The sequence below is a fragment of the Poromitra crassiceps genome (assembly GCF_964638095.1).
Source record: "Poromitra crassiceps genome assembly, chromosome: 2".
Classification (NCBI taxonomy): Eukaryota; Metazoa; Chordata; class Actinopteri; order Beryciformes; family Melamphaidae; genus Poromitra; species Poromitra crassiceps.
This window is the reverse complement of record NC_139624.1, coordinates 66,634,487-66,661,872: the sequence shown is the minus strand read 5'-3', so window position 1 is coordinate 66,661,872 and position 27,386 is coordinate 66,634,487. Positions and strand designations below refer to the sequence as shown.

General features: G+C 45.3%; 1 protein-coding gene across 1 annotated transcript in view; it reads right to left on the bottom strand.

Annotated features, from left to right (window-relative positions):
- nav3 (neuron navigator 3) overlaps nucleotides 1-27,386 on the bottom strand; it is a gene marked incomplete at its 5' end in the record, with an annotated part of 744,909 nt that overhangs the window by 92,284 nt on the left and 625,239 nt on the right. The window contains 13 exons of the mRNA XM_083631970.1: nucleotides 696-773; nucleotides 935-958; nucleotides 2,608-2,631; nucleotides 3,663-3,715; nucleotides 3,996-4,190; nucleotides 5,221-5,378; nucleotides 6,874-6,915; nucleotides 12,100-12,525; nucleotides 15,555-15,878; nucleotides 17,472-17,865; nucleotides 22,269-22,440; nucleotides 22,822-22,956; nucleotides 27,240-27,369. Of these exons, the coding sequence (XP_083488096.1) occupies nucleotides 696-773; nucleotides 935-958; nucleotides 2,608-2,631; nucleotides 3,663-3,715; nucleotides 3,996-4,190; nucleotides 5,221-5,378; nucleotides 6,874-6,915; nucleotides 12,100-12,525; nucleotides 15,555-15,878; nucleotides 17,472-17,865; nucleotides 22,269-22,440; nucleotides 22,822-22,956; nucleotides 27,240-27,369 (2,155 nt within the window). The remainder of the gene's footprint in view (nucleotides 1-695; nucleotides 774-934; nucleotides 959-2,607; nucleotides 2,632-3,662; nucleotides 3,716-3,995; nucleotides 4,191-5,220; nucleotides 5,379-6,873; nucleotides 6,916-12,099; nucleotides 12,526-15,554; nucleotides 15,879-17,471; nucleotides 17,866-22,268; nucleotides 22,441-22,821; nucleotides 22,957-27,239; nucleotides 27,370-27,386) is intronic.

Here is a 27,386-nt window from a genome sequence, read left to right as displayed (position 1 = left end):
TCACAGGCACGTGAGGTGGTTCTAAAAATCCATTTATCTCCAAACTCTCTGAAAATCTCTGAAACCATGCTGTACTCAACGGCTAATATCTACATAACTACTAACTCTGCAAACTAACTCTTTTAGACAGAGAAAGCACACATTCTATTAGTTATTTTTAGATGATTGGTGTTCATGAATTCTTAACAGAAAATAATCCTCGGCTCTTGTAAAATGAGCCAGAATCCTCAAAAAAAAACCTGGCACAACTTACCTACAGGATGAAAAAATGGCTGGCACTCAATGTGTTAATAAAAAAAAAAAAAAAAAAAAACATTTTCTCTGAAATATTAGGGGAGGTCCGGACCTAGAAAAAAAAAAAAACATTTTCTCTGAAATATTAGGGGAGGTCCGGACCTAGCATAGCTAGTTACGGCCATGTTTGTATCTGTTTTAGTTTACTCTTACTTGCACTTAGAATTGTTGTGCATTTTAATCTACTGCTTTGTGTTTGCTTTTATATGTTTTGTTTGAATCATGTGTGCATATGTCTATGTGTTCTTTTACGCTCGCTGCAAACCAAATTGCCCTTCTGGGACACTCAATAAACTTGAATCTTGAATCTTGAATCTTCAAGAACTTTGAAAGGCAATGCGTCCAAGGAATGCAGGTTAGCATGCAAACGAGACGACCATTTTGACTGCGTTTTAACTCACATTGGCAGACAGCTGGTGCGTTAGAGTCGCCACCTTCTCCTGGGAGGCATCCAACTCCCGACGCAGCTTTCTGATTTGCTGGTTTTTTGGGGTAAGGAAGTACAGAAGAAGATATAAAACAACAACAACAACAAAACTGATTGCAATACAAAAGGGCGTTAATATTTAAACTCCCCTTGCGGTAACATTGATGTATGTACAAGCTGTGTAAGTGCGAACATAAAATGTGGGGGAATTACCGTGGAATTTTGCACTGTTTGGCCCTTGATTGAAAAGAGAAGGATAAACATTAACACTATGTTGCCTGCCTCCGCCAAACAGCATGAGCGGATGGAGACAGCAGCTATCACACGCCAGCACAACAGGCTTGCTTAGATATTTGGCAACAAAGCAAACAATACACTATGATAGCTGATGTGGTCACGACCTGGGTCAAAAGGTATTTGGAAATAACTGGTGAGGTTTGTTGTATCCTAATTTAATATGAGTGCCAGGAATTATTTGGAAATCTATGTCATCTGAATTCTCCTAATGTGCATTGCTTTCTATGAACATATTGCACTCTCCTGAAGGTTAAAACCAAGGGGCAACCTCCGCCGGGGCTGAAAAATGAACCCGAAACTTGCATTATTTCTAATGGCCAGGAGGGGGCGACTCCCCTGGATACAAAAATAAGTCAGATTGTATGGAAGTGAATGAGAAGAGGACCGTATTTCTAACTTGATGTATGACGTCAGACAACACTTTCCTAATGAGTTTATGGTCTCAATCTCTAGTTTCAAGTCTTCTTCAATACAGCTTGATGTTCATTTAGGCAATTATGGTCCCATTTAGACCAATAGACGATAAAGCAGACTACCGGTAGGCTTTGGGCCGCGATTGACAGGTTGCCTGTCCAGTGATCGTGCAGCTCGCCGATCATGGACCAATAGCAGGCGGCTCTGCTGATCTTCTCCTCCAAATTGATGTCACTCTGGATCCAAAAAATCAAGATGGCGACGGTGAAAATAAAGTTGAGGCTTCAAAACGGGAGAGCACAAACCAGTGCGTGACATCACTGTAGCTAACGTCCATCTTTATGACACGGTCTATGGGTAAAACAAACACAACCATGTATTTACATGACTCTTTGGCCCAGGCTCGGACACATTAGTGTGTAAAGCAAGACAAACAGTGCGTAAAACAAAGAAAAACATCAAACTGAGGAATCAAAGAAGAATCAGTGATAAACTCAACAGGGTTGTTGAATGAAACCAACATAAAGGAATGGAGAGCAGCACATGCATTCATTTTGTATAGTGTAAGTTTGTACAATGAGGAAATGTGCTATGTTATAATGTGTGGTTATTTATGATACAGATGAGATCCATTCAAAATGATTATTCCTAGAAAGCAATGCAACATAGGGTTAAACTGCTTCGACATGGACTCTGACGCCATTTTAGCTCCTGGAAATATTTTTTTTATTATTAAAAAGAGGTGGACTAACTTTAGACTGAGCTGAACGGATATCACTGTTTGTGCTTTGATCGACACTGATAGACTCTCGATGCAGATGCAGTGCAACAGAAACACACACAGACTTACAGACAAACACACACACTGACGCACACACACATATACAGACAAACATACATACACACACACACACACACACACACACACGCACACACGCACACACATAAAAACAACATTCAGGTTCGGCTGAAGCATGCTTGTGACCAGGAGAGGTCCTCGGTTTGAATCATGCAACAGCTACAAAAATGAAAATCAGGCGCTGAATAGAAGCATGCATGCTCAGTAAACCTTCCTTTTACTTTAATAAAGGTTAAAAAGTCATACATGTACATTATACACAGACAAACTTGCAGACAAGCAGAAAAACCGTTATGGATGTGAAAAGCGTTCTTACCTCCGAGTGAGCTTTCTCCTCTGTCTGCAGGGTAGAAACAACATGAGACAATAGGTCCTGTGTACTGTAGGCCTAGTTTATCATTTCTCCACAGCTCCACCCCCTCTGCCTATCTGGGGCGAATTGTAGACTAGCACATGCTTCCGATACATGTGCAGTCGCCAGCCGCTTCTTTTCACCTGACAGCGAGGGCATTCACAGGCAGGACGTATAGCGAGCTCGGATCACGCTATTCCCCCCAGTTCCCCTCGCCCCATCCCCCACCGACTGCACAACTATAAATTAACTTAATTCATAGTGTAACTTGGATACATCACACCAAGTAGACACGCTTCAACACGTACAGTAGATCAATCTATTCTCCAGTGAACACCATGATGCAGAAGATCAGACTGGGAAGCCCTGACTGTAACGAGAGATGGGACCAACTATGGAAATAAATGCAGTGCAATAATAATAATTGAACAGCAGTGTTTGACCCTTGTCCTTTCATCCTATCCACCTTATTTCTAGCTGCCATGATGCCTGATGGGTGCTTCTTCCGCTTCCGGTGTAATATACTGTTTTACAGTCTATGGTTTTAACTTGACAAAAAAAAGTCTGAGGATTTTACCCTTTTACAGCAGAGCCATTCTGCTCTACAGCCGTGTCGTTCGGGGGCTGGGATAACGTAATGCATTGTGGGTAGTCGGCTACTGTGGCTAATGCTAACGGCTAGCGTAATAGTTACTTTACATGGCAGTAAAATGCCACTGAATGACCAAATTGATTTAACTTTTAAACATTTGTAACACTGTTTCCATACGGACCTGCAGTGTTGGTTAGTCGTTTATAACGTGACTATATTTATAACTTGTATAACGTCCTCCAGCTTCCGGTTTATAATTTGGGTCTGCAGCCGAGTATAACAAAGGAAATGGCAAGCTGCAACAATGAGTCACGTTGTACCCACAATTATTTTTTACAGTGGGGCATTCAAAAATAAGGTGGATAATTCAATTGTTTCTGCAAGCCTTGCCTGAGGCTACTGGAGGAAAAGACAAGCAGCAACTTACCGCAGAGTACAGTGAAGACGTGCTGGAGACCAGGGACAAGGAAGACCCGTGGACTGTAAGGAGAGGACAGTGATGAGTGACAAACTACCAAATCAAGTCCATGTCACCTCACTACATAATGATTAGAGGACAGTGATGGGGACAAATGAGTGACAAACTACCAAGTCCAGTGACAAGGGACACTTAGCTGATATGTGTCTGCGTGTGTGTGTGCCCATGTGTGTGTGTGTGTGTGTGTGTGTGTGTGTGTGCGTGCGCGTGCGTGTGCGTGTGTGTGTGTGTGTGTGTGTGTGTGTGTGTGTGTGCGTGTGCGTGCGCGTGTGTACGTCCCACCCTCGTCAGTGCTGTCCCTGAAGGATCCAGAGCGGCTGATTGGGCGGGGGCGATCCTCCAGCGAGGTGTTGCTGCCCCCCAGTGGGTGGCCCTCCCCATACAGGTCCAACGAGTCTTGGGCCGGGATGCTGTTGGAGCGGCTCATGCTGGCGCCACCTGGTGGCAGGTTGTACTGGCTGAGGTGAGTGGGGCTCACTGGAGGGGGGCGAAACACACACAGTGTCAGTGATAGGGATTAGTTAGTATACTACCAGTCAAAAGACTATGTTTCTCATTCTCTTAAAGCCATTTAGTTCTAAAGGCTTCTGCTTAAATACTTGAAATGTGTTTCTTAGACAAATATAAATATAGTGAATTTGATGGCATATATGAATTTCTTTCCAAAGCCTTTGAGTTTCCATCAAGGCAACGAATCTAAACTATAAGATAGTTTATGTGTAGTAGTATGTACTGTATATGATATGTACAGCCCTTTGAGTGATGCTTGGACTAAGGACTAACGTATATATTGTTTATTATTTGTTATATAGATTATATAAATAAACATTAGTGTTATTTGGTGATTTCTTTTAAGCAAGTTTTATTTAGATTTGTCCCCATTTTTTCCCAAATTGTACTTGACCAATCCCCCCTGCTGTCCCGGTCGTTGCTCCACCCCCTCTGCCGATCTGGGGAGAGTTGTAGACTAGCACATGCTTCCTCCGATACATGTGCAGTTGCCAGCCCTCAGAAGCCGGCCTCTTCGCCTTAGGACCGGAGACGAGGGCGTGGCTGCACGACATGGAGTTGGCCATCTGATGATACACGAAAGAAGAAGAAGCCAGCCACTTCTTTTCACCTGACATAGAGGAGTTTCACCGGTAGGACGTAGCATGTGGGAGGATCACGCTATTCTCCCCAGTTCCCCTCTCCCCAGAAAAGGCGCCCCGACCGACCAGAGGAGGCACTAGTGCCGCGACCAGGACTCATATACTCCCACCGGCTTCCCACCCGCAGACACAGCCAATTGTATCTATAGGAATGTCTGAGAAAGCCAGAACTGAACCCAGATCTCCGTGCTTTGACCTCTACACGATCCAGACACCCCGGTTCTTTGGTTATTTATGATATCTTCTGACCCAGTGTCACCTATATAATTTGTTCCTATGTTTGTGTCAAATATCTTGTGTCAGTGATCGGCGATCTGTGCAGGTCCAGTCTCAGTGAACTGTCGGGTTGGACTCACGCAGGTTGGAGTAGTGGTATTTCCCGGTGGTGGTGCAGGGGGCTCCGGGGGGAGAGAGGGGCGACTGGCTGCCGGTGTCCTGCAGCCCCCCCGTCGAGTGGGACCTCAGCCACTCCTTACCCTCCTCCTGGGACGTCTGTCTGGAGGACGGTGGGTATCTGAAACCAGAGGTGAACCGTTACAAACAGCCGGCAATTTAGACACAGAGAGATAGTTGCAATGAGGAAGTTGCTTAATGAATTTTTGCGGTGATGAAAGGACATCAGGGTAGGAATTGGAATCAACGCCAAGGGAATCATAATTTTGATACATATTCCATATGAGTTTTTGAGAACTCATCATCAGTGTGATCCCCCCCCCCAAAAAAAACAACAACTAACCCTGATACAACCAGATACATGCCTAACCCTCACCACCAGGGTGCAGAATGCACCAGAGGACCTTCAATTGAGACATCCACAATGGACGTCATCAAACATGTGGTTTTGCAACTCTACTCCTTACCCTAACCTTAAGAAAGTCATTCAAAATGTCACAGATACCTCGAATCGATAGGAACATACTGGATTGATGCAACATATAATTACTTTAATATGTTGTAACTTATTTGATAGTAAAATTGTTTGAAAATGTGTCTATCAAATTAGGTACAGAAGGTAGGCTATATAAGCAAATGTATCTGTTTATCTGTCAATCGGTGGTGCAATGTTAATTTGTCAGACGGTCCAATAGACACTCCACTTTCAAAGAATTGGAATTTTCTGGACATTATTTGATGGTGCAGGCCTTACAGGGTTAAGTCAATTCCATTCTGAGTGACATTCCAATTCCAATTCCAACTTCCAACGTGCATTCTCACACTGATATAAAGCATGCATGTGGATGAGAAAATACCTATAGAGTCAACGGTAAATCCATGCAGCCACACCACGAATGCATCTACACACGCACGTGCACACACACACACACACACACACACACACACACACACACACACACACACACACACACACACACACACACACACACACACACACACACACACACACACACACTCTCTCTCTCTCTCTCCTGTGTTCCAAAGCTGCCAAACACTCGACACTGCCGCTCCTCTCTTCCTCTCGCTGCCCCTTATCGCGCGGCTTGACAAGCGGCCATATTTAATCCCCCCGAGGGAGATAATTGAGTTCACGCTCGTCCCTTTTCAGCGCCGACTTCTCTTCCGACGCCCCCCCATTACTAAGCTTGTCACATGTGACCTCGCTGTGCTCCCCCCGCGCCGCACGTTCCCTCCACTCGGGGATGGGTGTTGAATTGGTGTGACACAGCAGACAGTCGTCGCCTTGGAGGAGTTAACATGTCGAAATTGAACATCCGCGCGAGACAGAAACATCCCAGGGTCATTATGTGAATATATAACCCATCCAAAATCGACCGACATCTGTGCGGTTAGAAGCGTCTGTAACACCTCTTGTAGGAAATACAAACATGGGGGGGTATGAAGGTATGAGAGTGTGAAGGCCTACAGTGTGATGATAATACAGTATCAGGGTTGGCTCATATTTACTGGATGTTTATGACACAGCATGCCACACCTACAACATGGAGTACACACAGTGTGAGGATGGGTGAATGCGTGCATATGAGTTGTACCTCAGTCCCTTTTTGGGGAGGGTGTTTCTGTCAAGAGGCATGCTGTTCAAACACAGAGGATGAGTGGATTAGATCAACTCCAGAAACTTCACATTTTAGACACTTGACTTTTGACTGACACACACACACACACACACACAAAATATACACAAAGATACAAAAATACTCTGAAGAAAACATTGGAGACATGAACTAACACAGGAGACACACACACATGCAACACATGCAATTTGATACGATTAAATTAAATTAAACTTTCATTTTTGAGGAAGACATTTGGAATACTAAGAAACAATAAACTGTCGCCCTGTATATTCTCATTTTCTGATGTATTATTGCATTATGTACAGTGTAGGGGCAAATCAATGGAAACACCATAATACAGATTTCCCATTTTAATGGGGGGTCTGCAATGATCTGTTTGTTTTTCTGGCATGGTTTTGGATCCATGAAACATTTAGTTTCAGATTCCACTCACTCAGATCCCATAAAGACTTAACTGGGCTGGTGTCTGGTTGATGAGAAAGTCCTGGCATGAAGGTAACATTAAACATATTAAATGTTCAGGTGTCTGGTTGATGAGAAAGTCCTGGCATGAAGGCAACATTAAACATATTAAATGTTCAGGTGTCTGGTTGATGAGAAAGTCCTGGCATGAAGGTAACATTAAACATATTAAATGTTCAGGTGTCTGGTTGATGAGAAAGTCCTGGCATGAAGGCAACATTAAACATATTAAATATTCAGGTGTCTGGTTGATGAGAAAGTCCTGGCATGAAGGCAACATTAAACATATTAAATGTTCAGGTGTGTGGTTGATGAGAAAGTCCTGGCATGAAGGCAACATTAAACATATTAAATGTTCAGGTGTCTGGTTGATGAGAAAACCTGGCATGAAGGTAACATTAAACATATTCAATGTTCAGGTGACTGGTGTCAGGATCGGGGTGAGAAGTGTGGATCTAATCGCGGGTAGTTGATGACCACGGGAAACTTGGTAGGTCTGGAGAAGCTGGGCTGTTGTGGAACTTGGTAGCTTGAAAGCTGGGGCTGCACTGTTCGAGGTTTTGGGAACGGTTGCAGGTGGTATGATCCTAGTTTAGATTATGAATCACTGGCCAGAGCCTGCTGGAACAGGCCTTTATAGATCCGAGCATGACACCACCTGTGCTATGACATCATACCGTTTGTGACATCATCAGAGACATGACATCACCTGTGCTATGACATCACTAGCGAAAGGCATGAAAGACACTTATGAACCATGACATCATCAGTGATCGATGACATCATAGTCGGAATGATGACGTCAAAGTAGGGATGATGACGTCATCCTAACAGTACCCTCCCCTCAACGGACGTCACCTGGCGTCCAATGATGGCATCTGGGAGACAAAAAATCCGTAGGTTCTGGTGGAGGTGCTCTTCCGCAGGTGGTTAGACGCAGGTGGTTAGGCCCCAAAGGGGGTGTAAGAGAGTGAGGTGCTCTTCAGCAGGTGGTTAGATGCAGGTGGGCAGACCCCAAAGGGGGTGCAGGACAGTGGAGGTGCTCCTCCCTAATACAGGATATCGAAGCCATAGATGGACCGATACGTGGATAGAACTTCCACCGGGTCCGGTGGATCCTCTGGGACCGGCCATCCCCCGGGGCACGATCCAAACATGGGAGGCTGGGGACCATCAAAAGGGTCAAATGCCGCCGTCTCCGAAGGCAGAGCCGCAGGGGGATCTGACACAGCGAGGCCTGCCCTCCCGACCTGTAGTTTGGGGAGGTCACCCACCGTCTCCTCCTTTAAACGCCTCTTATTTCTTCTTGCTCTTGACCGAGGGCTGACGACACTACGGGAGCCTCCCAGCATGAGTTGTTGGTCCAGCATGAGTTGTTGGTCAAGGACAGGAATTGGCTGCTGCTGGGGTACGGGTTCAGACTCGGCGAGGGGAAGGTCCACAGGTCGTGCCTCAGGTACAGGTTCAGACTCGGCGAGGGGCAGGTCCACAGGTTGTGCCTCAGGTTGTGCCTCAGGGCCAGCAGACTCGGAGGCCCCCTGCGGGGGGACGGAGCCGATCTGCAGGCAGCGATTGAGCTTCCCAATGAGACGGTCGACAGTCCTCTCCAACTCGTTAACCCTCTTGGAGACACACTGCCACTCCTGGGTCCTGCAGGGAGCGCTACCCAACCGTACAGATCTTTCGGCTGGACACGTAGAGTCTTGATCCACTGAGAGAACCACGGGCCGGCGAGCGGTGGGACCACTTACTGGACGCCGGGAGCAGGAGGAGAGGTAATGCCCGGCTCGGCCACAGTACAGGCAGCTCCGGGTGTCCAAACGGCGCTGCCTCTCCTCTGGTGTGATGCGAACCCTGCCGGTCAGATCACGGTACAGATGGCTGCTGGGACTCGAATGTGGCTGCCCCTGCTCTGGGATGACGCGAACTCCCCCCCAGAATATGCCCTTAGCAGCTGGAGGCGGCCGAGAGGCAGAGCTAGAAGCAACGGCCGCTGTGGACGGGGGAGTGGCAGGTCTGGAAACCTCCGGAACGGCGGCGCGCTCGGAAACTGGGGCAGGAGGGGCAGAAGGCTGCGGAATGGCACCCTGGGGGCCTAGCCCGTCGAGACGATCTAGCCGGCCAATCAAGAGGGCGTGTCGATCAGCGGCTTCGGAAGCCAGAGCCTGGATTGTTTTTTCCTGCTGGGCGTGCCGATCAGTGGCTTCGAAAGCCAGAGCCTGGATTGCTTTTTCCTGGTGGGCAATCAGGCGTCTTGACTCAAGTGCGAGGTCTTGCAGAGGCTGCGGGGTGATACCCTCAGGAGGATTCAGTCCGTCGAGACGATCTAGCCGGCCAATCAAGAGGGCGTGCCGACCAGCGGCTTCGGAAGCCAGAGCCTGGATTGCTTTTTCCTGCTGGGCGTGCCGATCAGTGGCTTCGAGAGCCAGAGCCTGGGTTGCTCTTGCGAGCTCAATTATCATTCGAAAGGCCTCCCTGATTGGCGGAGATGTATCCGCTAGATCCAGTTCTGAGTGATTCATACTGTCAGGATCGGAGTGAGAAGTGTGGATCTAATCGCGGGTAGTTGATGACCACGGGAAACTTGGTAGGTCTGGAGAAGCTGGGGTGTTGTGGAACTTGGTAGCTTGAAAGCTGGGGCTGCACTGTTCGAGGTTTTGGGAACGGTTGCAGGTGGTATGATCCTAGTTTAGATTATGAATCACTGGCCAGAGCCTGCTGGAACAGGCCTTTATAGATCCGAGCATGACACCACCTGTGCTATGACATCATACCGTTTGTGACATCATCAGAGACATGACATCACCTGTGCTATGACATCACTAGCGAAAGGCATGAAAGACACTTATGAACCATGACATCATCAGTGATCGATGACATCATAGTCGGAATGATGACGTCAAAGTAGGGATGATGACGTCATCCTAACAACTGGTTGATGAGAAAACCTGGCATGAAGGTGACATTAAACATATTACTAAATGTTCAGGTGTCTGGTTGGTGAAAAAACCTGTCATGAAGGCAACATTAAACATATTAAATGTTCAGGTGTCTGGTTGATGAGAACACCTGGCATGAAGGTAACATTAAACAAATTAAATGTGCAGGTGTCTGGTTGATGAGAAAACCTGGCATGAAGGTAACATTAAACATATTAAATGTTCAGGTGTCTGGTTGATGAGAAAACCTGGCATGAAGGTAACATTAAACATATTAAATGTTCAGGTGTTTGGTTGATGAGAAAACCTGGCATGAAGGTAACATTAAATTATGAAATGTTCAGGTGTCTGGTTGATGAGAAAACCTGGCATGAAGGTAACATTAAACATATGAAATGTTCAGGTTTCTGGTTGATGAGGAAGTCCTGGCACGAAGCTAACATTAAACATAATTCAAATGTTCAGGTGCCTGGTTGATGAGAAAGTCCTGGCATGAAGGTAACATTAAACATATTAAATGTTCAGGTGTCTGGTTGATGAGAAAGTCCTGGCATGAAGGTAACATTAAACATATTAAATGTTCAGGTGTCTGGTTGATGAGAAAGTCCTGGCAAGAAGGTAACATTAAACATATTCATTTTCAGGTGTCTGGTTGATGAGAAAGTCCTGGCATAACGCTAACATTAAACATATGAAATGTTCATGTGTCTGGTTGATGAGAAAGTCCTAGCATGAAGGTAACATTAAACTTATTAAATGTTCAGGTGTCTGGTTGATGAGAAAGTCCTGGCATGAAGGTGACATTAAACATATTACTAAATGTTCAGGTGTCTGGTTGATGAGAAAGTCCTGGCATGAATGTAACATTAAACATATTAAATGTCCAGGTCTCTGGTTGATGAGAAAGTCCTGGCATGAAGGTAACATTAAACATATTAAAGTCCTGGCATAAAGGTAACATTATTATGGTTGAAATGTCCACTTGAGTTGACACCGGTGTTTTCAGCTCCACACCGCAAATATACCAAAAAATAAAAGCAGATAATCAGATCTTCCATGTACACATGAGGCTACTGATATCTGGACAAACTAATACATACATCAACGTGCTGATCACGAATATCTGATCACTAACAAGATTGGGACGGATATGATAATTATTTGTGTCAAGTAGCATCCACTGGTAAACAAGGGCAATAAGTCAAAATCTGCTCTGCACTCATGTTAACTCTGCACATGCAGAATTTTAATTCACTATCGTGGTAAACATTGGTGCCACTTAGACCGCCCACTAGTGGCGAAAGGCGGTATATTAACCAGTATGACCGGCGTTAAGGAGTTAAGATTTTCACTACTGTGACAGCTCTAGTGTGTGTAATAGTGACAAAGAGCCCTGGAGCATAAGCAGCTGAACCCTAAGTGTTTGTGTACGTTCATGCTTCAAGGACGGGTACTGAAAACTGCTATTTGTTTTGCCAAATAGCATACTGTGATGACATAACGAGCAGTTACTTGCAATACGTCATTAAGAGTATGTCTGTGCTTGACAAAATAAAACTACACTGTATACATACATAGATTTCTGTCTCAGACCTAAACCATGCCAGAAACAGCAGCTCACATCATCCCAAAACCACAAAATCTCTTTAATGAGTCCATTATTTTTGTCTGTACTCTGTGCAGCGTACATGTATCTCTGCCTTAGAGGAGGGAAATGTATATTTTTCATCCAATGTAACAATGACTAGGAATCTGCCTCTGGTTGCCCCTCAGTACTCACCCCTCAGACAGGGTGGACTTGACGCTGCCGGTGCGCGTCACCTTGGGCGCGTGGTGGCCCAGGGGTAGGTCGATGGACTCGGAGCTGGTGTGCAGACTGGTCATGCTCTGGCAGCTCAGCGTGTCCTTGCTGCCCGCCGACGAGCTGCAGGCCGGCCAGGGCCGCGCACTGGAGGGCAGGGAGAGGCCGGAGGCCGGGCTGGAGGCCATGGAGTCGGTGCCCAGGTCGGGGGTTTTGCCGTACAGAGGGCTGCTGCCTCCGCTCTGGCCCCCGGCGCTGCCCAGGCTGCCCGTGCCCGAGGAGGGCGAGTCCAGGCTGGCCTGCCGGGCCAGCGTGCCATGGGGGCTGCCCAGCAGAGACGGGCACTTGCCGGAGTCCGGCGTGCCTGGGGAGCTGGCCTTGCTGCTGGCTTTGGTGCCGAACAATCTGGAGGTAGAGAGGGGGTGAGCATCTACAAGATCCGCCCATGGCAACTACTGGATCCCTTATCTGGGTAACTTTATTTGGATAGTCTGCTTACAGAGAGTCTACAGACTATTTGTAACATTTCAACAGCTTATTACAGTAGTTGACATTCAACAATGCAACTGTTTCACTTTGTCTGTAGATGTTTAACTGATTCTGTTTGCTTCCTGTTGCACACACCTGATTCTTATCGCCAGGAGCTACTAAATTATTCTGAGAATAGGTATGTTCATAAATTGTCACATATAATATACTGTAAAGATCTGCTAAACATCTACAGACAAAAGTGAAATTGTTGAATATCAACTAATAGGCTGTTGAAATCTTACAAATACGCAGACTCTCTGTAGGCTGACTATCCAAGTAAAGTGTGACCCTTATTATCTGAGTCTGTCTTTATCCCTGTCTGTGCACTACTGTTCTATTATGAACTTGTCTTGTTACTTTGAGATCTTTGTTGCACCTGGCCTGGAGAAACCACATCTCCTTTCACCGTGCAAAGTCCATACTTTGATGTATTTAGATGTATGCAGCTGAGATAAAGCGGAACCTGAACTTGCATAACAAAGGACTTCAATATGCTGTGGTTTTGTCTTCATCAAACAAAGTGGATTCTATCTTCTTTTCCCCACAGGCCTATATGACATAAGGTTATCCTGTATCACTGCATTACCAAGAAGCATCAAGACAAAGAGAAGCCAGGAGCAGAGCGGTAGGTTGAGAAAAACTCGGCAACAACTGTCGCAACAGTTACCACTCACAAATATTGTAGTCGCCGGCTCGCGACTGCAGATGAAGCACTTAGGCCCACATCCTGGGCCAGCTAAGGCCAGCAGCAAGCCTCCTCTCTCAGCCGCAAACTGGCTTATTTACATCGACACATCTGTTTTCACAGCTTTGCCCGTTTCAACCCTGTGACTTTAAATAACCCAATCTGTTACGCCATTCAACCCTGTTCGCCTCTGGCATATGTTCAGACAGCCTGTTACTCCGCTGGCGTCTGTCTGTCTCAGTCTGTCGTCGCAATCACACAGAATTTATAGGTGACTCTCCCTCTCGCTCTCTCTGTCTCTCTCTCTCTCATTTTAAAAAGAAGCTAGAAGACACGCAGATGAAATGCGTCAGCTTGACAGATCGGATGGGATGGATGGATGTTTGGATAGGCCCGTCGAACGCGCGCCTCAAATGAGTCGGAGATTGACGTTGGGGGGGGGGGGAACTCTTGTCTGCTGTCTGTTCTGATCACGGCCGGCGAAGCTGGATTTGCCGACCTGAACGAAAAGCCATCAGACCTTCATCTTCAGAGTAAAGACATGTTTCATCTGCGCTAGCTTACTCTACACACCGGGGAGCCATCTCTCCGTAATGGCAGCCCTTGGCTGTGCAGCCGAGTAAACTCTCCCTCAATCAATTTCCATATGCTGGTGCTGAAATATGATTTATTAAGTGTCTGATATTCATGTTGTGTATCCAGACGTCTCTAAAAATGGTGGAGGTGATGGAGTATCTTTCGGGACATGTCACATACATTCATTAATGCCACTGAAAACACCTTGGAAATGTAAGATTCTCCTCCATCTTTATAAGAAATAAGAGTGTAGATGACATCTGCTGAACCCTTTAAAGCAGCTACGAGCAACTTTTTCGATTGTTATTAAACAGTCTAAATTTAATATCAATCACATCTTACCTCTAATAGTAGACGAGACCAACGCAGAGTAGTCTCGCTTGAACCCCGAGTGAATCGGCCAGTGTTAGTCTGTCTGTGGCCAGGGAAGATCAGGAAGTGAAATGAAACGGTTTGCAGCAGCCACTTCGGCCATAACCACAAAATAACTTCCAAAAAACCTGTTAGAATATAACGAGAGATGTTCGCGAGAGTATGCATGGCGTTCACATTGTTTATGCTATGTTGCTAGGCAGCGCGAACGGGGTAGGCAGGCAGCTGCGTTTCACTTCCGGGTTTCACTTCCGCGTTTATCCGGTCCGGCGGTAAGGAGAGAGAGAGAGAGAGAGCCCCCTGTTGACGCCAGTTTAGACAGACACAGACTTAATAATCATCGAAGGGAGCAATCTCCGATTCACACGGCTTTGGTCTCAGCTACTATTATAGGTAAGATGTGATGCATCAATATTGTAATAATACTGTTTAATAACAATCGAAAAAGTTGCTCGTTGCTGCTTTAAAGGAACAGTTCACCCAACAAATGTAATTGTGTCATCATCTCCTCCCCGTCATGCCAGTTGAATCACAGGTGACGTTTGTCCATATAAAGGGCAGGTTATAGTACAACAATTTATGATATTCGCCACCGACCATGGCCACCGACTATCATCGACACGATAATCACTTAATGACAATCTGAACTACAGCTGATTGTTTTGCAACAAATAATGGTGTGTAGGTCTTTCTATTCACAGTGTGTGTGTTTGGCTGTTTCTGTATTAGAACTCTAAAGAACTGCTCCCCACTGACTTCAGTGGTTTTGGAGAAGGCTGCTACAGAGGTGTGCCGGCAACCTCCCTGTTTGTTATATGGACTAACACATTTCACCTGTATGAGGGTGAGAAGATGGTGACAACATTTTCATTTTTGGGTGAAACAAACAGAAAGTCCAAACCTCTCATCATCACCTGAAGGAATATCTACAGAAGATACAGTTACAGTATCTACAGAAGATTGGTGCTTCTGCTACTGATGTTCTACTGAAACACATCATCACTGAGTGCCCAATCTTCAAACCACCACACAGAGTCAGCGGCATTACTGAACTGGATGACGATACTACTTCCTTCGAACGAACGAACGAACAAATGAATATCCTCATATTCTCAAATATTCTGATATTTACTATTCTGCAAAAATCTATCACTTATTGGTAATCAGAGGACTGATCAAATGTGTGATGAAATGCTTGATTCACTGAAAAACACAAAAGCGTGCAGGACAAACACAGAGTGGAGTGGCAGAGATGATGCGTGAGTCTGACCTGCGGAAGGTGGGCGAGGCGATGTCAGGGTACTTGGAGCCAGGCTGCCTGAGGCCGGACTGGCCCGTGGAGCTGGAGGTGGGGCTGTGTTTGGAGGAGGTGGAGGGGTCCTGGTCGGACACGGCCACCTTCTCCTTGTCCGTCTGGTTGATGGTGACAGGGCTGGAGCGGTCACAGCTCTTCCCCCCTGCCTCCCTGCGTTTGGCCCCCTGCTGAGCCGCCGCCCCCCCCACCGACTTGCCGCTGACGTTGGAGTCGATGCTGCTGGAGCTGGAGCGATTGCCGCTGCGCCCAGACGCCGCCCCGCTGGAGGATTTGGCCGGCCTGGGTAGGGACCAGGGTTATTACTGTTAACGAAAACTACCGTAACAACGACAACTAGGAGCCAAAAAACGTTTTTGTTGACTAAAATCAAAATAAAAAGGAGGTTTTACAACAACAACAAAAAGAATACTAACTGAAACTGTACTGTGTGTTTACAAAACTAACTAAAATTATTATTACAGAGAAAATGTCTTTAGTTTGAGTCTTTGTCCGTTTATTTCATACATAAGCCGAGAATTTTTGGGTGGATTTGGTTAATGACACAAACACATTGGGCCCTATTCTCCCACAGGCCTTCGGCGCTAAAGCGGGCCTTAACCGCAAAAAAACGTGCCTTGCGCCTGTTTTGGGACGATATCAACATGGCTTTACGCTGCCAAATGCGCTTTAGGCCGAATGGGCGTGGCGCAGTCCCAGAATGGGCCAAAGTGGGCGTGTCGGCGCTAAATACCGGCCTAGTGATATCTTCCGAGCTGGCCTAAATTTAGCGCCTTGTGCTTTTGGAAAGCAGGCCTATTCAGTGCGCAGGGGACACGATAGTGAATGGAGAATAGAATATATAGAAAAATACAGTTTAGAATACAATAGAATATAAGATTGGAAGATTACAGCATGCAGTGGCAACCCTTCTCAGGCTTTGGGTGAAGCTGCAATGCACAGTTTCATTTATTTAGTTTAGGCTATCATAATAATCCCCATTTATGTGCAGCATCCAGACAGCAGCAGAGTTATATCTGTCAGATCTTTTTCAAATGGGATAGCTGTCTAACTACACATATTTGATGTATAAAAAAATCGTTTAGGAACATTTTGATTAGCAATATGAACTTTGTATTAATATAGCTCAACGTTTTATTACCCCCCCCCCCCCCCCCCCGAAATTAGCTAGGCTTCTAATATTACTAATATTCCTAATTAATATGTATTATTATGTCATTCAGATAATTGACATTATAGGCATGTATATCGTTTAATGTGAGAGAAAGGGAGAGAGAAAGAAAGAGAGAAAGAGAGAAACTGGATAAACTGTTGTGTAGCGCTTCTTCAAACCCCACTCTTCACGGTCCACGCCCACTGATTTGAGCTGTGCCAGGCGCTCGGCCTAGAAACAGCGCCGATGCAACGATAGGGACCATTGACTGACACACATCTTTTATAGTCTTTTGTGGATGGTCATTCATCTGTCATAAGTTTGTTTTTAATGGTATGATGTTTTTAATGACACAATACTTTTTCTGACCCTTTTGACACTGATAAATACTAATCTGAGCATCACAGAACCATCTGGAAACTCAGGAAACTGTTTAAAAAAAAACCTGGCAGGTGATTGGATGAACCATCTCTCTACCTAATGTATGTGGTTCGGATTCAAACCAATAGTTTGGAGCATTGCAAGATTGTCATGTGATCGTCATCTTGTGATCTCGCGCGAATCCAGCTGCCTCGAAAGGTTAGACAAATACCTCATATAAGAAAAAACAATGAAACTAATAAAAAATTAAACTAAAACTGAGCCTTAAAAAAAAAAAAAAAAAAAAAAAGTCAAAACGAAGTAAAAATAAAAGCGAATAAAAAATACAAAATTATAAGAACCTTGGTAGAGAGCGGTACTGGAGCGTGACTTTGGACCCTCCGCAGCCGAGCAGCACGGCGTCATCCTGGGGCTGCGAGCCGTCCAGGCTGGTCTTGCGGACGCCGCCGATGGCCGCTCCTTTGCCGAGGGCGGCTGAGGACTTGGGCACCTTGCCCAGGGTGGCCGAGCCACTGGTCAGGGTGGCCCCGCTGGAGGTGATGAGGGTGCCCGTGGCCCCGGGGATCTTCTTGTAGCCAAAGGAGCCCGTGGTGGGCGGGCGCCCGATGCCAGAGGGAGGCTTCTTGCCCTCATCCCCGCTGCTCTTACCGGCGTCCGAGGGCGAGCGCTGGATGCTGGCTGAACTCTTGGACGGGGCCTTGCCCTTCTCGGAAGCTTTGGCATCATCAGTTTTGCCTGTCAATTTGCAAAAACACTCATTAGCACAGAGGAAAAAACAAGGCCCTCAGCAGTACGAGGCAGCAGTACGAGGCAGCACAGAGGAAAAAACAAGGCCCTCAGCAGTACGAGGCAGCCCCAGTCGTTCTCAGCACCTGCGGTGCCACCATGCAGTAATACCAAATGAGTGTCAATTGTGGGCGACAGCCAGGATTCCATTCATCACAGCTCAGCTCAATTGAAAAACGATACTTGTCCTTAACGAGCCCACTTAACGAGTCACTTGCTGACTGGAACGAAAACTTAAGAGCAACTGCAAAGTCACAGACTTGAAATGTCAAATATATTTTTTGGGGCAGAGGCACCAAATCAATTGATCTGAACTCAACCGACCTGTCTCTCTGATTAAATTAACGTGACACCATGCAACAAACACTGCCAAGTCCATTGAGCAGATGCCAGCAGATGAGTTTCATTAAAAAACTGATGCCACTTTCTTACAGAATCATTGCACATTAAAGTAGCCTAAAGCATGTCACAGTCATTTTAAGATATTCACCTAAAAGTAGTTTCAGTTTAGCCTAGGTAAACCCAGCCCCCACGTGACCTGCTCTCTCAGTTCCCAGTCACTAGGGTCTAGCGAACGGGCCATTCAAATCGATTTCTGGGGCGATTGAAAGACCCGCGCAGACCCGCAGCCAATGAGTGATGGCGTGACTGCCAACATCAGTCCTGCCGTGATCGGCCAATCAGAGAGTGCGTCTTTGTCAATGACGTGTAACAGCTGCAGCGGCTTAGCACTACCTAGCCATTAGCTTTTTGTCTTTCCAAAGCATAGCTCCCGAGCTAGCTACTAGCTGGCTAGCTATATGGCTATGCAACTACGTTGAGGAAATTCAAGTGAAAACAGCTGTTGAGGTTGAGGTCTGTTGATCAAAATAACACCTAGCGTTATCGAAATCGGATTTTAGCAGACCATACAAGCCGGGGCTTCAGAGCTGATCACCTGGACACATTTTACGGCGAAATTATCTGATAAACTTGTCTGTGCTGCTCTGTGGTGATCAGCTAATGTCTTCATAGCATTGTGATTATGATTTAATGCATTATGGAAGATAAACACTGGTTTAACATAATTAAAATAATTCCCTACCAAACATGTAAAGTGACGCTTCTGGGCAGTAGACCATTTGGGCATAACATTATGTAATGTGACATGAGATCACCACATTTCAATAAATATAACGTTTTTGCACATTTGAATGCTGCTGGTTGTTTGTTTAATGCTGTATATATTGGATATTTAAAGCTGATACACAACACAATTGTGTTGAGGTAATTCCGCAAAGCTCAGTTAAAAATATAACATGTAACACTTGACACAATCAAATCTAACTTTTTCACAGCAATACACAGTCCAGTAGTACGGTGGGCTAATTGTTTGAATTATATCGAAATATATTTGCATGGTGTAGCATGTAATGCAGATACTGTAGCTAGATACTCTGACACAGAAAGGCAGACAAGCTAGCAGCAGGGATCTTGTCACACTGATTCCAGATAAACTCGTCTGTCTAGCCAGCTATACAATATTACTGTAGCCTACATAATACCACAAGCTAAATGCAGCATATGCCAATGTAAGGCTGGGTAGCATTAGCTAACGTCATCCAGGCTAATAGGCTATTATAAAGTTATGAAACGCTGATTCAAACGTTACAATAATAAGACACAATAGGAGCCAGTTACCCTACTGTAGCTAGAGAGAGTAATTTCAGACCACCAGATATCACCATATTTAATTTCAATAAATATAAAGCCTTCATTGATTGAAGCAGACTGTTGGTCGGTTAAGCTTCTCTGTCATGTCCTCTGCTCCAACCTTCAGTTCGTAGTTTTAGGTGACGGGCCGAAGGCTGTTATCTGCTTTAGTTTTTGAGATGATCGAAAGATCAAAGTGAAAAGAATGTTCTAAATGCATCAGCTAGAAAAATATAGCCTATCCCTATATGATGAGATAATTAGATTGGTGAAAGTTTGTCCAGAAAGATATCGTTTTCTCTCTCCTGCTGCAGGTAGGATGATGCACATAAATATAGCCTACATTATGTAAAGTCATTGCATAAATGTGTTTTTATTGTAAAACTAAAATGTGAAGTAGAGCCAATTTATTGGAGCGGACATCACAGTAGGAGATGACAGTAGAGGCGCGTTACGCTGTCACTTACCTAAATCACGTTAAATCGACGAGGGGTATATATAGACCCAGGATTACATATATGTTTCACATAGGGTGGTGTTTTCATTTCGATGTTTTATTTGGTCCAATATTGCTCTGATGAAGGTCTAGTTGACCGAAAGCTTAATAAATGTGAAATCTGTACAGATTCAAGTGTGCGGAAATTCCTTTTATATTTGTAACTCTAGTTATTTTTCCAGCACCTTGGCCGAGACTTGGCTGGGTCGAGCGGTGGCCCTCCCTCAGATTTGGTCCAATATTGAAATGTTTTGAAATTGCAGGTTGTGTTACCATTACACACCATTCATATCTATTTCGGCTCATTTGGTTGCTATTTAGTAGCGAAATGGAGTAGCACAATGCATGCTGGGAGGAAGTGAACAACAACAAACCATAACAAACGCATCACAGAATGAAGCCTAAGCTGGTAAGTCTTAAGATAATGTTTAGCGAATATAATTCATAATCGTTTTAATAATAATAATAATAATTCTAGGCAATGAAGACAAAACCCAAGACTGTGTTACAGTAGGCTAAGTGTATCTTGTCCTATAATTGACCAGACTAGACAGAGGTTGAAGTACAAGAGATAACATTTATTACAAAAGTTTACATCATCTGCAGATCACCAGTGTCAATATTTTACCCTAAAATGTTTTAGCATTGATTTTAAAAGAATTGCAAAGAATAACAGTTTTATGTTCTCCTGTAGGATGTGTTTTGGAGAGCATTGATAAGGACTACTACCGGTTATGCATTGTCATTTATGCTGTGATGGTAAATAAAAGCCACTGATGTAAATGTCCCCATTTATTACAGGTAAAACCAAACATGAAACTATACTAACAAGTACTGTACATAAAATGTAATTGTTACACAATTGCAGTTTTATAAAATTTAATGATATGTCCAGGTGATCCATATAGTCAGGGTCCCTACACATCTCCAATTGAAAAAATTCCAGAGCTTGATTTGTTTTGAAGGTTTTGTCTGGTACTATTCAATATGATTTATGCAGATAAGACAGCGTGTCCCTGATAACTAGATCATATCATTGTATAGATGATGACTGTTCTTCACAGCCACAAATATCTCTCCAGATCTGCGGCCATCTGCAGCAGGGATCGAGGTTTGGGTCCGTGTAGACAGTTGTCCTGTGTTCCTCTTTCATTCCCTGACCACCGTCACAGGAGTCATTGGCAGAGGCGATGTTCTCTCTTCTTGGAAGCTCTAATAATATAAAACGTAGTAGTTACTGTATGTTACACGTGGCTAACGTTAGCTAGCTTCTGACATGTTTTTCTAGAATTCATTAGATCGTTAAATGCTCCCGTAATCTAGCTAACGTTACCTCGCTAACCCACTACAGCCGATGAGGAAAAGTCAGTCATTTATCGAATGTCTTTCTTACCAAACCCAATTACGCTAGTTTCTGAGATAATATATAGTGTGGCATATACCTGTGAATAACATATTCTTACCTGGAAATCACACATCGATCCGTAGGCCAGCTCTGAGTCTGTTTACATTTCGGGCGGAGGGCCTGCATGGTTGTAGCCATTGCGTGCTAGCAGTACTGAAATGAAAAGTGTTAGCTGCTGTGCTAACAACAAAGGTCGCAGAGTGATGACGCCATCTGTTGCACTGCGCATGTGCTCTGTGTGCTAAGCTGGTTGGCTGATGGAGTGGTCTATCAAGGGAGGTACACCCGCCCCTCCCCGATGGCAGAAACCGGTTTGAATGGCTCGTTCGCCAGACCCTAGTGACTGAGAACAGGTCTGAGAGCAGGTCACGTGGGGGATGGGTTTACCCAGGCTAGTTTCAGTTTGCTTTTGAAATGTTGGTGAATTTCAGGTAGTAAAGAAACACTGCCATCTGCAATGGAATAATGCATATTATTATTATGATTATTGTTATTATTGTTATTATTGTTATTATTGTTATTATTGTTATTATTGTTATTATTGTTATTATTATTGTTATTATTGTTATTATTATTATTGTTGTTGTTATTATTATTATTATTTGAATGATTATAATAATAATAATGGCACCTGTGTTACAATGAGGAGTTTAGAAGGAAACCGGTGAACACAGTTATAATATAAGTGTGACTGGTATCTTGTCTGATGAAGTTTGGTTATAAAAAACAGAGCTAAAAGGTACATACTGCATGTCTTACCAGGGGTTTTGTGTGTGGTGGAGCTGCCCTTGGTCCTGGGTGGCGTGATGCCCACCTGGGCCGTCATGCCCCGCCTCCACGAGCCCGTTTGGGACATCTGGGCCAACGCGGCCGCCTTCTGCCCGCCCTCCTCATACTGGCCCTGGGGCTGGGAGGAAGAGGAGTACTGGGGCTGTGACGAAGAGGAGTACTGGGGCTGTGATGAAGAGGAGTACTGTGGCTGTGAGGAAGAGGAGTACTGGGGCTGTGAGGAAGAGGAGTACTGGCCCTGGGGCTGTGATGAAGAGGAGTACTGGGGCTGTGAGGAAGAGGAGTACTGGGGCTGTGATGAAGAGGAGTACTGGGGCTGTGAGGAAGAGGAGTACTGGGGCTGTGATGAAGAGGAGTACTGGGGCTGTGAGGAAGAGGAGTACTGGGGCTGTGAGGAAGAGGAGTACTGGGGCTGTGAGGAAGAGGAGTACTGGCCCTGGGGCTGTGAGGAAGAGGAGTACTGGCCCTGGGGCTGTGATGAAGAAGAGTACTGGCCCTGGGGCTGAGACGCGGTGGACGAGGCCTTCCAGCGTGAGGGGGCTCCGCTGGGGTCCATGCTGGCTTGCAGGTCCTCCTCCACCTTCTTCAGGTCCTCGGCTCCGGCCCAGCTGCTGCTCACCTCCTGCTCCGCATGCTTGGACCTGCTGCCTTTCTGCGACTGGAGGCGAAAGACACACATGAAACACACACAAAGACTCAGTGACTGAGAGAGATTCACCTACATGTAAAGACACACATGAAACACACACAAAGACTCAGTGACAGAGAGATTCACCTCCGTGGCTGAAAAGTTCAGCCAATGATGCAGAAGTGTCTTAAATCGGCATTCTTTCTAATGGCCAGCAGGGGGTGACTCCACTGGCTGCAAAAATAAGTCTGATTGTATGGAAGTCAATGGGAAACTGACCCTACTGCTCACTTAATTTATGGCCTCAGTGGTCTCAATCGCTAGCAGAGCAGAAATAAAGATGTTAACAGCCTGGTACAAAAAAAATCTAAATAGCTCATTTCACCCTTCATCACAACTGTATGGGGGGAAGGGGGGGTTATATAATTTGCCCGTTTATACAGGCTATGGTGGAAAAAATAAGTCTGATTATACCATGGTCTGGGTGAATACTCGATTCTGATTGGCTGCAGGGTGTCCATTAAAACGTGATAATGTACAGTTGGTAAAGTCATTCAGCCAAATGGTCTGTTCACCATTCATATCAATGCGCCATAGTTTCAACAGAGTTATCAAGAGAGCTGTTTGAGCTCTATACCCCCGTTAAGGGTTAATATGACACTTTTGGAAGTTGAGAAAAAAATGTAGTCGGTCAAAGTAACTATTTAAATCACCCCGGTGTGCTCAGTTTATCAAAAATAACTCTTATTTACAATTTTGATTTTCGTTTCGGAGATTCCCTCCAGGCGAGGAGGGAGAGAGAGAGAGAGAGAGAGAGAGAGAGAGAGCGAGCGAGAGCGTGAGTAGCAGGGAAGCTTGCGCTGTGTCAACGCGGAGGATTTCACCTCTTGTCAACACAGCGCTGTGCTGTGCTCCTTTCTCTCTCTCCCCCCTCTTCATACGCACATTTTCTCTGTCCCACAGTAAACCCCGGAGAATAATACTCATGTATAGAGTTGTTGCCAAACACTATTGACAGTTTGAGCCTTCCCGCTGACAGCAAAACAAGCAGTTTTATTAGCGAACGTGTATTGACGATGCGGTGCGGGATTGCCCTGTGTAGTTACACTGTGTAGTTTGAGCACATTGCTCGAGCTGTAAACAACGCTATATCGGTGAGTACTCGACCAATTTGAAAAAAATATGTCACGATGAGTCCCTTACACATACAGTGTGGAAAATAAGGTCCAGGTTGAAAAAAAACGAAATTCTCCTTTAACAGCAACACACTGAGAGACGTCCTTGTACAAAACATACACTCCAACATACTGAAAGCAGATAGTTCACTCTGCCTCGCGCCATTTACGTCTTATAAGACCCCGCAGACATTAACGCAATTCCCTGGAATGCGAGTTTAAACGACCCACTTACATGGCGTTGCATTCTTAGACATTGCCGTTTTATTTTGTATGTTGTTACATAGGCTACAATTGGCCAAATTATTAGTTAGCTTGATTCTAGAATTGTGCCAGGTGTAGAAACTAAGCAGCCATTTTATCCAATGATAGCCTAATCTCGAGGGGACTATTTTGTCTCGCCGGTTCTCAACTCATATTCAAGGTTATGAAAACTAGATTTTGATTGCAAAATGCATGAAAATATAAATGAATGGTCGGCTTCGCCTCGGACGGTTCACGCCTCCACGTCGTCCCTTAAAAAGTGATAATGGACACCTCGTTGTGCATTACCCCTTACTTGAATAAAACACTTTCCTAATGAGTTGATGGTCTCATCAGATAGTTTCAAGTCTTTTTCAACACATCATGATTACAGTCAAATAGACGATAAAGCAGACTATGCTTTTGGGCGTGATTGACAGGTCGCCTGTCCAGTGATCGCACAGCTCACTGGTCAGAGACCAATAGGAGGCGAGGCTACGGCTCTGTGGGATGGGTCTAGCTGCTTCTGGCCGAAATAAAAAAGAAGAGGGGGAAAAAAATATGGCGACGGTCAAAATGACAAACTGGAGGCTTCAAAATGGGAGACTACAAACCAATGGGTGACATCACAGTGGCTGCATCCATATTTCTACACGGTCTATGACGTACACCGGTACGCAAAATATCATTCTCAAATCTGTCCTAGGACGTTTGTCGCATGTCTCTCTTCCATTTTTCTTGTCTCTCTGTACTGTTAACCGAACAGTAAGGCAGAAATAGGTCATAGGGGGTACGGTGGCGCAGTCGGTAGCGCTGTCGCCTCACAGCTAGAAGGTCCTGAGTTCGATTCTCGCCTGGGACGCTGTGGCCGCTGGATTTGTGACCCCCCCATATCTTCAGTGCCTACTGCCCAGGTGGGCTATCTCGTCGAAAGGGCCTTTCTGTGTGGAGTTTGCATGTTCTCCCCGTGCTCCCCAGGGGGTTCCTCCGTACATAACCCCCCACTAAAAACATGCAGAAGATCGTCATCCGACCAGTGACGACAACATCCGAAGTTGGTCCCCGGGCGCTGGAAAGAAAAAGCGACCACTGCTCCTGGCCTGCCCCCTGGAGGAAAGGACACGCCTGGATGGGTCAAATGCAGAGGACAAATTTCACCGGCCACCGTCAGCATGAGTGTGTGTTTGTGGCCGCATGCATGTGTTGAAGTGTTCGTGTGACAATAAAAGACGGGCTTGTCCGTCTGAAATCGTGTTTAATCATGTTTAAATACCATCTGAATCTACTGTTAACCGAACAGTAAGGCAGAAATACCATCTGAAATTCAAATTTGATCCATTTAGACTCTAAATGGATCAAATTTGAATTTCAGATGGTAGGTTTTAGAGTGTCAAATTATTTAGCTCTCTTTTTCCTTCCTTTTGAGCAAGGAGGGGAATAATCCTATTGTGTCAAGACGGCATGCTAGAATACTGGAGAGCATAAGATTAGTTTTGTTTATTTTGTATTAACTAAGTAACTTTGTAAAGGATTGTAATTAAACACACGCAAGTCCGCACGCGCGCACGCACACACACACAAATAAGTACATGTATCTATTCAGGTCCAAAGTGAGCTGTTTGTAGCTATATTTGGACTGAGCCAAGTCTAGCTCTTCTCTTCATCACACACACCAGTGATAGCTACCCTACCTTGACAGATGGCCAGTCTCCCTAGCAACACCAGAGTCTCTTCAGAGCCCGGTCTGTTGAGTATTTCATGAGGGGCCAAGTTGGCCGGGTGGAGCAAACCCTGGAGCCAGGCAGTGGCCTCCGCTCCCCAGCTAATTCCCTCAGCTGTGATTTCACCGCTCAAACACACACTGGCCTCGGCTTCAACATAAACCAACACACTATATCTATTCTATTCTATTCTATTCTATTCTATTCTATTCTACACTTATAACTGGGGATTTTGGAAGAGGAATTCAGTCAAAAATGGCTACTCGTGGACGAGACGCTTGACATTCAACGACCATTCCATATGAGGTTAGGTTAACAAGCAAGATTTGTGACATCACGAATCTTGGAGCCAATCCCTGTCCAGTATTCAGCAGTTAAAGCTCCAACACATTCTCACTCCCAACTCGTCATATACTGTAGATAGGTCAGGAACCCTTCTCGTCACTTTGTCACAAGTGAGAATGTGTTGAAAGCCTGTGTTGTATGCTGTGATTGGCTAGTTGTGTTCTAGATAACCCTGATTGGTTGGAAGTCATTTTGAGGATTTTAACAAGATAACATCTAGAGCCAGAGTGTACGGTTTCTTTTCCCCTGTCAGCAGCAACTCAGTGAGACTCCACGCTGTGCCTTTTCTCCACTTTGACAGGATAATTTGGCTCTTGACAAAAATCTGAGACTATACTTATTGTGATTTGGCCCAGAATTCTGTATTGTATTGTGATCAGTCATCCTTCTATTTCCTCTAATTGTGTTAACTCCTTGTAAATATGATGCTGAAGTTGAACAATTCATCAATTTGCTGGGGGACCTCCTTGAATGTCCTCAAGGACCCGTGGTGGTGCGCGGACCCCGGTGTTGAGAACCACTGATTAAGCTAGTGCATTAGCAGAGATCCAGCGGAAAAGAGATCATATATCACTACTGCTTTGTCATTGCTTTCATTGGTCATTTGATCCTACTGTACGGGGCGGTACAAATCTGACTTCCTGCCAACATGACATTATTGACAACATGTCGATAATGCATTTTGGGTGGAACGTATCAAAGGTTTGGTGTAAATTTATTGTCGGGATCGACTCCAACTAACAACTATCCCAACTCCAAATACACTCTGTGTTCCTATCAGATGTCCTGTAGCTGCCTGGCACTGAGCAGTAGGTTTGCGTGGGCTCACCTGTGCTGTCTTGTTCTTGCGTGACGATGAGGAGCTGGCGTTGGAGTAGGCGGGCGTGTTCAGGTCGTCCGTGCTGATGTTGTCCAGGGTGTCACTCAGACCGCTGCTCACAGAGCTGCTGTCGTCCCAACTGCGGGGAGGGGGGGG